At 37.1% G+C, this 14,977-nt stretch overlaps 1 protein-coding gene across 2 annotated transcripts in view; it reads right to left on the reverse strand.

Moving 5' to 3' along the window:
- Window positions 1–1,752: 1,752 nt before the first annotated feature.
- Window positions 1,753–14,977, reverse strand: part of MTMR7 (myotubularin related protein 7) — a 107,167-nt gene continuing 93,942 nt past the window's right edge. For both annotated transcript variants that reach the window (XM_008570547.1, XM_008570546.1), the window contains 4 exons: window positions 9,288–9,488; window positions 7,045–7,185; window positions 5,147–5,273; window positions 1,753–2,212 (listed from right to left, as the gene is read on the reverse strand). In XM_008570547.1, coding sequence (XP_008568769.1) covers window positions 1,850–2,212; window positions 5,147–5,273; window positions 7,045–7,185; window positions 9,288–9,488 — 832 coding nt within the window. In that variant the 3' untranslated portion in view covers window positions 1,753–1,849. The remainder of the gene's footprint in view (window positions 2,213–5,146; window positions 5,274–7,044; window positions 7,186–9,287; window positions 9,489–14,977) is intronic.

Genomic DNA, 14,977 nt, shown 5'->3' on the forward strand with positions numbered 1-14,977 from the left:
ACATTGCTACACTCCCTCCACATCTTTCAGACTGGAAATTTCACTAATGTCTCTTTCTTGCCTTTCTCTTTAACTTGTTTCCATTTCAGGAAAATTTAATACATTCTCCTATTAAAAATTTCACATATTTAAAATATTGAGGTAAACTCTAAAAGTTAAGTTTAAATTAATCTTCTTACATTCTAGAATGTACTAATATTTTAAAACCATACAGAGTAACTATTATTTATCTCTGTCCAAACATGGGAATTTTTCTCCACTAACTTTTTTCAGATCAAAAGTTTAGGTCACCCAGAAAGTTCTATTTTTTTTTTTTTTCCTTTTTGTCTTTTTTTTGTGTCCGGCAACGGATCACAACCCTCAGTGTCGCACCCGTACCGGACCGGGACCGGCAACGGGATCGCAACCCTCGGTGTTGCTCCTGCACCTCGCTCAGCCAGTGAGCGGGAACCGGTCTGTATGTGGGATCTGAACCCTCGGCGGGAGCGCCGCCGCGCTCCCAAGCGGCGCACTGTAGCAGTGCGCCACCAGGCCGGCCCCAAAAGTTCCATTTTTTAATCATAGGACAGGGAAATGACTGTGCTTCAAATGTGCATTTTAACAAAACAAAACTCTTTTCAGAACTAACTTAGCACTCGGTGGTCATCAAATATTACTAATGATAATTAAATTATATTAGCCAGTTACTTAAATTTCTAAAATGATAGATGACAAAACTTACTTCCCTTATTAAATAGACTTGATAACCAAGTTCTCTGGTTCTTAACTGGGATATTCCCTCACTGACTTTTACCTTACTAACTTTACATGGTTATACCTCAGGATCAGTCTGGTGACTCGCCCACACTGTCTTGGTAGTGTAGTCTCTGGAATAGTAATAAAAGGTTATTAAGAAAGGTAATATGATCTGAATTCATATGTAAGACCCACAGAATGAATGTTGCTTCTACTTTATTATGTACTATACCCATGCTAGAGAAAAAGTGAGTTATAAGTTTTAGCAGTTTTTAAAAGATGAGGAGAAACAGAAGAGATTCAAGATAAATCCAACGAAATTATCTAAAAGTTAAAGTGATTATTATCCAAAGCTCCTAGGAATATACCAATTAACCAAAAAGGGTGCATCTCAACAACGTACCCTGTTTTTAGAAATATTGATAATGGAGTCAGAAAGGAAAGGAAAGTCAAATGTATTAGAAAACACAAAATATGGGCTGGCCCAGTGGCGCACTGCTACAGTGCGCCGCTTGGGAGCGCGGCGACGCTCCCACCGAGGGTTCGGATCCCACATACAGACCGGCCGCTCACTGGCTGAGCGAGGGGCAGGCGCAACACCGAGGGTTACGATCCCATTGCCGGTCCCGGTCCGGTACGGGCGCGACACTGAGGGTTGCGATCGTTGCTGGTCACGAAAAAAAGACAAAAAGGAAAAAAAAAAAAGAAAACACAAAATATGCATCTGGAGGTGAAATGAGAGGAAAGATCAAGATGATAACAGGTACAAGGGGAAGAGGTCCAGGGCTTTTTGAGAAGATGCATGCTGTGACAAGGCAGATTTACAGTGATAACCTCAGGTGATGACAGAAGTTAATACAATTTTCATAGTCTAAAAGGAGTTTCAAATGGTGAATAATTTCCTTATATTTGGTAAAAGAAATAGCTACTTCCTGTTCTTCAATGTCTAAAGAAACTAAGAGTTGGACATTTTTTTCCCTTTTCATACCTGCATTTTATAATTCTTGATCACACATACCATTTCTTGAGTTATTTTTATTTTAAATTGCACTGTTCCCTTATTTTTGGAAGTGTTTCTTGTATGTCCTTTACTTTGGAACTCCGAAGGAAAACTTCAGGCAGTGAGAAACACGGCCTCGTCAGAATCCCGGTCCTTGCCGCTGTCTTCGCTTGGTGCACACTCCCCACCACTTGGAGACCGACAGCTCAAATCCTCCACCCCAGACTCTTGATCACTGTTGGCTGATAGATCTGGATCTGAGCTTTTCAAATTGTCTTGGGTTAGAATCAGAGCAGAATCTTCATCACCTTGCGAAGGGCTCCTGGACGGAAATGATTTCATATTCCCACTGTAATCTTGGGGAGTGTTGGCTGTGCTGTTGTCTGAGGTAGAAAACCCTGACTGTTTGCTGGGTTCACTTTGCTTACTCTTCACTTTAGTGTGATTTAACTGGACTTTCTGGATTTTTTCCAGCCTCTAAAAAAGAGATAACAATTTCAGGGAAAAATCATAAATAATTTCTCATTTTTTATATATGCATGCCTTAGTATTCATTACCTCCTAGCTGAGGATAATGTAAAGAACATAGGACTTAGATGGACATGGGTTCAAACCTAGACTTTGTGACCTTGACAAAATAAATTCTGTAAGGTTTGCTTTCATCGTCTCTAATGTAAAGATGGTGAAAAATGGCTTTGCTATAAATGCAAATAGGATAACACAGGTAAAGCACCTCACAATTGGTAGTCTCCCTTCTTTCTACACCTCATGGTTTTGCACAATGATTTTCATCCTATGAATTCAACACACAGTTTTTAAAAATCAGGAATGAGGTGTTTATTATCTAATTTTTCTATTGAGATATAGTTCAGTTGCAATAAAATTCACCCTTTTAAAAAGTATACAGTTAAGTGGTTTACAGGTTGTGCAACCATCACTAATTCTAAAATATTGTCATTTCCCCTCTGCAAAAAAAATAAATAAATAAAACACTATACTCATCAGAAGTCATTTCCCATTCCCTGCTCCCACATTTCCCTGGTAATTGACTTGCTATCTCTATAGATTTGCCTAGTCTGGATATTTCATACAAATGGAATCATACACTATGTGGCCTTTGGTGTCTGGCTTCTTTCACTTAACTTTGGTCCTCAAGGGATCATCTGTGTGGTAACATGTATCAGTACGCCATTCTTTTTTATGGCTTAACAGTATTCCATTACATGAGTATACCACATTTTCTTTCTCCATCAGGTCATGGACATTTGGGTTGTTGAAAATACCTTTTACCAGATTTCATTCTTTGTTGTTAGCAGGGGAGATGTTACATGATAAAGTATTACATATTCATTCAAAAGGCATTCATGTAAGTTATTATCTATAAAAGTACTGTGCTGGCAATATGAGGAACAGAGGTAAATACATATCCAGCCAGAAAGAACTTGGGAGTGTTACAGCAAAGAGAGGCAGAGTTCATGTAATGCAGGAATTTGGAAGAGGCAAAAGCTATTTAAGAGGAATCAGTTAGAAGGAAGACAGCAGAGTAACTTTCAGGGAGGAAGGAGCATTTTTACAACTGTAAAAGAATTAAAATTGGCTCTTCTGATGGTTAGTAAGTGTTCCTGGCAGGAGGGATGGTGAGAGGAAAAACATGAAAGTAGGAAAGTGTCAATTGTGTACAAAAAGGAGAAACAGTTAAATTTTAGCAAGGGACATAGTGGAGAATAAAGTTGAAAAGGTGGATTAGACTGGATTATGGGAAAAATCTCAAATGCCAGGCTAAGGAATTTTGACTGTTATAAGGAAATAAGAGCCAAAGTTTTCAAATTAAGTTATTTTAGATATTCTAAATAATTTTTTAAATTATTACTTTAACAAAAAGAATAGAATCCTATGATTTTCACAAAGCTTGGGTGTCTTTAGGAAGAGTAAATAAAACTGTCCCAATGATGACATGAGAGGATTTTAAATGGCACAAGGCTGAGCTTCCATCATGGCTCAGAATTCTATGAATGTTACCTGTGGTTCATTTTGGTTCTCTGCATAAGTCTTTAATTCAAATCTCTCAGCCCTGGGGACAATTCACAGTCATTAGAGCCCAGGCATTAGGACTTCTTGTGAGGTGATGATTTTGATACACAGACAAGGTTAAAAACTACTCCAATAATGTAAAATATAATGACATAAGGCAGAGCTCTCCATATAGGTCCAAAGACATTTTGTTTGACCCTGGAAGATTTATACTAGAGTAAGATTTACACTTAGTTCAAAAATCCTCAAAACCAACAGTTTAACTTTGTGAATCTGTTTTATCTGTCTGCCTCCAGTATACACTTGAGTTTGGAACCCTAGACTTAAGATCTTTCATATTTATATCTTGAAAGGTGATGTTTTCTAGAATATTGGGGAAACAGGAGTGAGCCTCACCAGCTACCTCCATTGTTGGGGACCTTCAACCATAAGCACCATTCCCCCCAAGCCATTGTTATCAGTGGTGACCTGCAGGTGACTCCGCTGGGAAAGTAGACTTAGAATTCAACTTGTGATATTTTGCCAACCTTTATTTAGATGTTCACCAATCTGAAAGTAGGAAACTGGAAGTTCTCTTCCTGTCACACTATTGTTTTATGAGGTATAATGTCAACCTTAACTGTTGACAGCTTCCCAACCTTCCTCCTAATACTTTTTTCTACACTACATATGATCTTTAAAAAAAAAAGCTTTCATCATGTTTAAAACATTGAGCCTCAGTTCAGAATTCTGGTCCCAGACAACAGGACTTCACTGCCAGCAAGTGAATGACGTGGTGATGTATGGTGTTTAAGAAGATGAAGTGGGTTGGATGATCAACTAACTAGAGTGGTATCACTGAAAACAAAGCTATATACAATTAAGAAAAGCACTTAAGTATATTATAACCTTCCTAGCCAAGTACCCCAGAAGTTACAGAAGCCAAAATATACATGGTTTATACCAATGTCAGCTATTATCACTTATAAGTTAATATCATTATATAATTCATAAAAGTGGAGAAATAGATTTTTACCACAAGTGCGTGTATCTGATTTTATTCTTTCACTTTTCTCACACTTTCTCCAGAATTAATTTTAATACTCTGAAATAACTGTGACAAAAAAAATTGACCTATAGAAGGAACAGCCAACTAGTTAAGCAAACTATGGAAGTGAGCAACAAGCCAGATGTCTAAAATGTATTAAATGCCAAGGTTTGGGCTTCAGTTATCTGGGTGCTCACCTGGGTGGGGTTGTGCTTTACGTAATCCACTGGCTAAATATGTGAAACAGCTATGTTGCCACATTTTACGTACTGAGTCTTGAGAGGCTTCCCTGGAGCAGTGCTCTTCAAAAAATAAGCACAGAAAATAGATTAACGATAGCAAGTGTGTCTTACTTCTTCTAGGGCCTCTAGTTCTTCCTCCAGCTGCTGAGTTTCCTCCTTCACTGCCATAAGGTAATCTGTAACTGACTGTCGGGGCTGCATCCCCTTTTCGAAGCGGTTGTACATTCCACTCCAGAACCTGGGAAGGATGGCAGAGCTTAATGATACCAGCATATCACACTCTAAAAATTTAAATCCTCAAGTCTTAAGGAATCTAATACCACAGTCCCACGGTCTTAATAACCAAATGCAAATTACAGGCTTGAAAAAATTGAAAACTGAAAATTAAGGTATTAATTTCATATTGATTTTTTTTTTCTTGGATCAGTAAACTTTTGGGAGAGTTCATGAAGCATCTACTTCTATATATGACACTGAATTAGGAGGCACATAATGTATTTCTGTAAAATATGAGGTGTCTTAACAGAGTTCATGGAAAGATTTGTATTATCTTTTAATTCCATTTTTCCATAAACTTTTTAAAGTACCATCATAGATTAAAATAGCCTGTTGCCATTTTCTTTTTTTGTTTGTTTGTTTTAAGAAAATGGCTCTTAATTTTGAACTTCAAAAATTAGTGACTGTACATTTAGAATCTCTCAGCTGCAAAGGGAGTTTTCTAAACATGGAGTTTTTAGCTTTTGTTTTATCACAACCACCAAAACTTGACATTTGCAATAAATCCTCCCTTTTTATCCTACACAATAAAGCATACTGGAATGCAAATAAGAATAAAGTGTTATTACAGGAATATCCTTAGAACCACTCATTTATTTAGAAAAAAAAGTACTTTGAGGGCAGGGACTTGGTGTCACTCATTGTTTTACCCACAATATCAGAATAGTGCTTGATCCTCAATAAAATACTCGTTGACTGGCTATTAATATAAATTATTTGTAGTAAAATTGATTACAGTGTGCCTCAACAGCTCTTAAAACTGCTGCTTTACATAAACCGTGGAGGCCTTTTTTTAGTATTACAGAATTAGTAAAATAAAATAAAATAAAATTCCATAAAATAAAATTCTCAGGAAATAATTACAAATAATTAAAAACAAACGTCTTGGGCCGACCCTGTGGCGCACTCGGGAGAGTGCGGTGCTGGGAGCGCAGCAGCGCTCCCGCTGCGGGTTCGGATCCTATATAGGGATGGCCAGTGCACTCACTGGCTGAGCGCAGTGTGGCCAGTGACAAAAAATAAATAAATAAATAAATAAAAGCAATAACTTAAAAAAAAAAAACATCTTGAATAAAAACTACAGAGAAAGAAAAGTGTGTGTGTTGGGAATGCAGGGAGAAGGAATGTGGTTTTTCGGTTTTTTCTGTTTGTCCTTTTCCTGATCTCTACATCATTCTTCCATGTCATACAAGCCTAAAGAATAAGCCAAAGGTCAAAATAAAACACGCACATCTAGTACAGACCTAGTAGAATCTGTAGGACGCCACCCTGCTCTTCCCATCCTAATATATACAATCTTAAATAATTTATTTCCACAAGAGAAATATTTCCACCTGGACTTGATTCAGCAGAGACAAAAAGCTAAACAACTTCATGATCACTATCAAAACTTATGATTCCACATTTGACTTAGAAGGCTCTCATTCATTCATTCTTTCCTTCCTTCCTTCCTTCCTTTCACTTTAAAAAAAATAAACTGGAACTGAGATTTTTAAGACATCATTATTATAAAACACCAACTTCTGAAGAGAAAACCACATTTAGCGGAAATAGAGTAGGAGCATAGACACTGGCAAAAATACCAGATCTGATATTCAAGTATCTTTCTCTGGTGTGTTTTGTGTCCAAAAAAGCCTTGCAGCTTAGTGTTTCATACACTTTGGCCTCCGAAAGTTAAGCAGTGCCAGGATCCAAGCTAGACATAGCCAGACAGTTCCTAGAGGTTTACATACTTGTACATGAAGTTGCAAGGTGCTGTAGGGAGATGAAGGGTTCCCTGCATCTGACTGTGATCAGCTCTAAATAGAGGATTCAGGTAGTCAGCCCGATTCTTCCACAGGTGAGCCCATAAAGAGTATGTTCTTTCTTGAATCCTGTTATAAAGAAAATAAGTCTGAAAATGACCTATCTTGGTTCTTACGAATATTAGATATATAATATTAAATCTAAAAAGGAACTGGTCTTTGTTATCTGACTATCAAGTGCCCCTGTTCTGTAGCAGGGAAATTGACCATCTTTGTGGCTTCATGGTAGTGGAAGACTGTAATAACCTCAACTCCTCTACTATCCATACTGGCCTTCACAAAATGTTTCATTCCTCTGAGTAAAACAAAACTGCTTTGTAATTTTTCAGGGTTTTTTTCCCCAATAGTCATTGAACATTTATTATTTTCCAGGCATTATTCTAACTACTTCCATGTTTTCTCTCATTCAGTCCTCACTGAATTCCTGAGATGTGTCCATTTTACAGATGAGGAAACTGAGAAATAGATTAAGTAGTTTCCCAAAGTCCCAAAGCTAGTGAGTGGAAAGCCAGGATTCAAACCCAAGCAGATACCATTAAAATTGGCTAGTCTAGTACAACAAGCCACAAAAATCTAGGGAAACAGGTGAGCCTAAAGGATGCACTCTCCTACTTTGAAATCTCTCCATTTATCAGGAATTGTACTTGAAGTTCCTTGGAGAAGACCTAGTATCCAACTAGAAAAAGTAATTTTACCATTCAACTCAGACTGTATAAAACTACTGGGGTCTATTCTATTTGAATGGATCATTTCCAAAATGAAATCTGATGATGCTGTATATACCACAGTTAAAATCATTTTATTCAACGAAAATTTCAAAAATGATCTTTCATTCGCACTTCCTAAATCACTTTGTTGTTAAGTTTTTGACTTTATTCTTTATTTTAAAGTCCACGTTTTTATCTACTTTTATCCTTGGATAAAGCAATACAGTTTTAATCTCAATAAACAGTGGTTTGAGTTTCAAGTTTGCTATCCCAGTTATATATGCAATTCTTATTATGACAGTATATCCACCAAAGATGTCTTTTTCCTGTTAAATGCAAAAACATTTTCTCTGACTCCAGAAAGCTTCTTTTAAATATTAGTGTATCGGGGCCGGCCCGGCGGCGCACTGGATAGTGCGCCGCTTGGGAAGAGCGGCGGCGCTCCCGTCTGAGGGTTCGGATCCCACGTACAGACCGGCTCCCGCTCACTGGCTGAGCGAGGCGCGGGAGCAACACCGAGGCTTGTGATCCCGTTGCCGGTCCCCGGTCCGGTACGGGGGCAACACTGAGGGTTGCGATCCGTTGCCGGACACGGAAAAAAGACAAAAGACAAAAAAATAAAATAAAATAAAAAAAAATAGGGTTGCGATCCGTTGCCGGACACGGAAAAAAGACAAAAGACAAAAAAATAAAATAAAATAAAAAAAAATAGGGTTGCGATCCGTTGCCGGACACGGAAAAAAGACAAAAGACAAAAAAATAAAATAAAATAAAAAAAAATAAATATTAGTGTATCACGTGTACCACCGTGTATATCAGGGAGAAACTGGGGGCTGTGAATTCAATATCCCTCCAGAACTCACCGAAGTGTGACCCCCCCATTGCAACAGTGCTAAGAGGGGGGGAAATCTGATGTTGGTATTTGAAAGGTGGGGCCTATAGAAGGTGATTAGATTGCGAGGATTGTGCCCTTGTGAGGATTGATCCTTTCATGGAGTAACGAGTATGGTTCTGACAGCTTCATAAGGAGGGCAAGTGAGAAGCTTAGCTGATTCTTGCTCAGCCTGTTCCCTTGCCATGTGATATACTCTGGTTACCAAGGGATCCTGTGGAGAGTTCAACCCAGAAAAAGGCCCTCACCAGATGCATCCCCTGGACTGTGGACTTCCCAGCCTCCAAACCCTAAGAAATAAATTTCATTTTCTTATAAATTACCCAGTTTCAGGTATCCTCTTAAAAGCAACGAAATGGACCAACACACTGGGGGAAAAAATGAACCTGTACACATCTTTATTAGTTGATGACATTTAAACCATTTAGGAAATGATACTGAGAAAAAAAAAAGAACTTCAGTCTCTCAGTATAGATATGGGACTAAATGAAAGTCTTTAAAATTATGAAAGGCCACGTGAAATTCTCAATCACCAAAATCTTTACATGAAAGTTAAACACCAAAACACTTACTTGAGTTCTTGTCTCTCCTTTTGGCTGTTACATAGGAAGTTTCCAAACTGGCAGGAATAAATGTGATGCTGAATATGAATCAAAAATCTCTCACTGAACTCAAAGGCACAGGGAAATTGTTCCATCAACTGCCAGACACACTCAATGAACTGATCAATAACTGGAGAGATTTCTTTTGGGTCACCATCTAGATTGCCATATCTATAAAACAAAGTATTAGGGACTTTTCAAGGTAAGTTGTTGTTTTGTTTGCTTGTTTGTTTTAAATTCAAAAGCTATACATGCAAAAACAATCATAAAAGCAACCCTAGTTCCTAAATAAATTTCATCTCATAAACTCGAAATGAAGTGGAAAATAACTTTTCAAATTCTAATTTTAAGAGAAACTTCATAGGGAAGATCTGGATAGAAAAGGGCCATGTTCATGTTATAGTTACAGAAGAAAGTGTTAGTGCTAGAGATAAGATTCAAGGAAACTATAGAAAAAGAGCACTCTTTAAAGGAAACTTTAAAAGTACATCAGAACTTCTGAAGTAAGTCTTTCAGTTTATTTTAACTAGTGACTTTTGTGGGAGTGAGAAGAAATGTCTAAGCAACTTCTGGGTTTTTCGCCTTTGCATTGTTTAGTTGAGAAGAGATGAGGAAGAAAGGCAACTTGAAAAAACAGTAATTTCCCAAGTTTCTAGGGATAGTCCCATTTCTAATAAATCAAACATGTCACATTATTTATTTAAATGTGACCACAGATTCCACATATAACTTTATATCTCCCATATCCTTGTTCGTTAAGAACACATCAGAATCCTCTCCCTTACATTTGTACTGATTTTAAAATGGAGACTGTGCAGCCCTTTACACTATTATGTGATTTATAGAAAAAATCCAAAGGGGTGCTTTTGGTGCCATTAAAAACAAAATAGCACAGAACTTCATCTTCTCAGCAATGGATAATCAATTTAGGAAGAGAAATGAGCAATGATCAGTTTAAAATTTTTCCCAAGAGTGGAAACATTAAAAATTGTCTGGAAACTTTTAGAACATTTTAGTTCCTCTCACCTTTGGTAGATTTAAAAAGTGTTGCTTAATATATTCTTTCCTCACCAGCAATTATTCAGCCATCCTTCAGCCATTTCCATATTCTTTCTTTCATCTGTCTTCTATCCTAACTGCCTAACTGCCTAGCAGATAGTAGAACTCCAAAACTGAAAATAATAGTGCACTCTTAAGAAGTTCACTTAATTGTTGGGGGCTTTAATTTTCTCATTTATGGAATCACTGTGATTTCCTAGAAAAAATTATAAAAATAGAATTCCAGAAAACCACAGAACTAATGACCAATTAGTGCTAAATGCAAAAACTACAAAAATCAATATGGCAGTTGCATGAATTAAGAATTTATTTTAGAAAAACACATTGAAAGAGTTAAGATGCACAGGGTCCTAGGCAGGCACCACTGGCAGCCCCCACCACCCAGAAGAAGGCAGGAGCATACACAGGGTCCAAGGCAGGAGCCATGAGCAGTCTCCATCACCCAGAAGAAGGCAGGAGCATGTACAAGGTCCTAGGTGGGAGCCGGGGCAATGCCCACTGCCTGGCAAAAAGCAGGAGCATGCACGGGATGGTAGGCAGGAGCCATGGGCAGTATCCCATACCCACCGGCAGAAGCCAGGAGCACACAAAAACACCATTTCCATATGGGTGGACCACCACAGTCACCACCACAACCATCCCTGGCCGCCGCAAAAGTGGCTCACAGCCATGGCCACTGCGCAGGTGGCCCACCAGTCACTCAACTGCACTGACACAAGGACAGTCACCAGCGTAGACCAGAAAAAGAAGAGGAAGTCTCTCTCCTCAAAGCCCACTCCAGAGTAACAGAAGAAGCAACTGCTCTACTGCATGACCAGACATTAACATAGATACTAGAAATACAAAAATACAAGAATATATGATGCCACAAAAAGAATACAAAAATTCTCAAATACCAGACCCTATAGAACAAGACTAGAAATGACTAAAAAGGAATTCTGAGTAACTATCTTAAGGAAACTCAGTGAGATAAGAGAAAACTCTGTAAGACAACACAATGAAATGAGAAAAAATATCCAGGATATGAAGGAGGAAATTTAGAGAGATTATTAATACCTTAAAAATGAATGTAACAGAACACCTGAAATTGAAAGATGCATTCATCGAACTAAAAACACAACCAAGCTTAACCAGCAGACTAGACCAAGCACAAGAAATAATTTCCGAACTCAAAGATGGTCTTTATGAACCCAGGCAGACAAAAAAATCGGAAGAAAGAATTTAAAAATAGGATGATTGTCTAAGAAAGCTAACAGACAAACTTAAGCACAAAAACATTTGAATCATGGGTGTTCCAGAAGGGGAGGAGAAAGGTAAAGGCACTGAAAATCTATTCACTGAAATAATAGGGGAAAACTTCCCAAGTATAGGGAGAGACATAGACCTTCAGATCCAGGAAGCTCAAAGATCCCCAAACGGATTCAATCCAAAAAGATCCTCTCTGAGACACACTGTAGTCAAACTGGCAAAGCTCAAATACAAAGAGAATCGTAAAAGCAGCAAGAGAAAAGCATCAACTCACCTACAAGGGAGCCCTCATCAGACTAACAATGGACTTCTCAACTGAAACTCTACAGGCAAGAAGAAAATGGGATGACATATTCAAAATACTATAAGAAAAAAACTACCAGCCAAGAATATTATACCCAACAAGGTTATCCTTCAGAAATGAGAAAGAAATAGTGTATTTCCCAAACAAAACCTGTGAGAGTTCATCACCACATGACCAGCCCTGTAAGAAATTCTCAAGGGAGTCCTGAATCTGGAATCTGAAGAACAATAATCACTACCATGAATACACAAGTAAGAACAAAACCCACTAGTAAAACACAAATGCAAAAGAGAAATATCAAAGAAACTAAACCTTACTACCTCAAAGAAACCCAACCAACACTGAAGACCAATAATCAAAGAAGAAAGGCACTAAAAATACTTAAAATATCTAAATGAAATCTCATAAAATGCCAGGAATAAAACAATTCCTCAATGTAAATGGATTAAATTCCCCACTCAAAAGACAGACTGACAGATTAGATGAAAAAGCTAAAACCAACTATATGCTGTCTACAAGAGACTCATCTCACTGGTGAAGATGCATACAAACTAATAGTGAAGGGATGGAAAAAGACATACCACACATATGGAAACCAAAAACAAGCAGAAGTAACTATTCTTATACTGGATAAAATAGACTCTAAACCAAAAACCATAAAGAGAGAACAAAGAAAGCCACTATATGATGATAGAGGGATCTATCCAACAAGAAGAAATAACAATCATAAATTTATATGCACCCAAGACTGGAGCAACCAGATATATAAAGCAAACACTATTAGACTAAAGAAAGAGATAGACCCAAATACGATAATAGTTGGGGACCTGAACACCCCTTTCTCTTCATTGGACAGATCATCCAGGCAGCAAATCAACAAAGAAACACATGATTTAAAACACACTTTAGACCAATTTGACCTGGCAGATACCTACAGAATATTTCATCCAACAACTACAGAATATACATTATTCTCATCAGCACATGGAACATTCTCCAAGATAGACCACATGTTAGGTCATAAATCAAGTCTCAATAACTTTAAAAAAAACTGAAATCATTTCAAGTATCTTTTCAGACCACAGTGGAAACTAGAAATTAATAACAAACAAAACCCAGGAAACTATACAAGTACATGGAAATTAAACAACAGGCTCCTGAATGACCTATGAGTACAAGAAGAAATTAAACAGGATGTCAAAAATTTTCTAGAAAACAGTGAAAATGAAAAGACATCATAACAAAACCTGTGAGATACTGCAAAAGCAGTACTAAAAGAGAAATTTATAGAAATAAATGCCTACATCAAAATAATAGAAAGATTTCAAGTAAACAACCTAACCCTACACCTATAAGAACTAGAAAAACAAGAACAATCCAATCCTTAAGTTAATAGATGGAAAGAAATAATTAAGATTAGAGCAGAACTAAATGATATAGAGACAAAAAAAAAGACACAAAAGATCAATGAAACAAAAACTTGGTTTTTTGAGAAGATAAACAAAATAGACAAATCATTAGCTAGATTAACAAAAAGAAGAGAGAAGACCCAAACTACAAAAATCAGAAATGAAAAAGGAGACATTAAAACTGATACCACAGAAATATGAAAAATCATTAGAGACTAGTACAAACAACTCTATGCCAATAAATTTGAAAACCTGGAGGATATGGATAAATTTCTGGACACATAGAAACTACCAAGACTGAACCAAGAAGAAACAGAAAACCTAAACAGAACAATAACAAGTAATGAGATTGAAGCAGTAATCAGCAGTCTCCCTACAAAGAAAATCCCAGGACCAGATAGATGGCTTTACTGCTGAATTCTAACAAACCAGGAATGAATAACAATTCTCTTCAAATTATTCAAAACACTGAAATAGATGCCACTCTCCCAGACTTATTCTATGAGGCCAGCATCACCTTGATACCAAAACCAGACAAAAATACAACAAAAAAAGAAAACTACAAACTAATATCTCTGATGAACATAGATGCAAAAATTCTCAATGAAATATTAGCAATTAGAATACAGCAACACATTAAAAAAATTATACACCATGGTCAAGTGGGATTCATCCCAGAGATGCAAGGATGGTTCAACATATACAAGTCAATAAATGTGATATACCACATCAACAAAATCAAGAATAAAAACCATATGATTATCTCAACAGATGCAGAAAAAGCACTCGACAACTTTCAACATTCCTTCATGATAAAGACTCTTAGCAGGAGAATATCTCAACACAAACAAAATCCATCTATGACAAGCCAACTGCCAACATCATAATGAGTGGGGAAAAACTCAAAAGATTTTCCCTTAAGAACAGGAACAAGACAATGATGCCCCATCTCACCACTCCTATTTAACATAATACTGGAGGTACTAGCCAGAGAAATTAGGCAAGAGAAAAAAAATAGAGGGCATCTAGATTGGAAAAGATGAAGTCAACTGTCCCTATTTGCAGATGACATGATCCTATACACAGAAAAACTAAAAGACTACCAAAAAACTCTTAAAGCTGATTAATAATTTCAGTAATGTTGCAGGATACAAAACCAACTCCCCCAAATCAGTTGCATTTATATTCTCCAATAATGAACAAAAAGAAAGAGAAATCAAGAAAGTAAGCCCATTTACAATAGTCACCAAAAAACTAAAATACCTAGGAATCAATTTAACCAAGGAGGTGAAAGATCTCTATAATGAGAACTACAAATCACTACTGAAAGAAAGAGAACACAAAAAAGTGGAAAGACATACCATGCTCCTGGATTAGAAGAATCAACATTGTGAAAATGTCCATACTACCCAAAGTGATCTACAGATTCAAAGCAATCCCCATTGAAATACCAATGACATTCTTCACAGAAAGAGAAAAAACAATCTTAACATTCAAATGGAACAACAAAAGACCCCGAATAGCCAAAGCAATCCTGAGCAAAAAAAATAAAGCCAGAGGGACAACACTACCTGACTTCGAATTATACTACAAAGCTATAGTAACCAAAACAGCATGGTACTGGCATAAATATAGACACT

Source organism: Galeopterus variegatus, unplaced genomic scaffold, assembly GCF_000696425.1.
Source record: "Galeopterus variegatus unplaced genomic scaffold, G_variegatus-3.0.2 Scaffold612, whole genome shotgun sequence".
Lineage (NCBI taxonomy): Eukaryota > Metazoa > Chordata > Mammalia > Dermoptera > Cynocephalidae > Galeopterus > Galeopterus variegatus.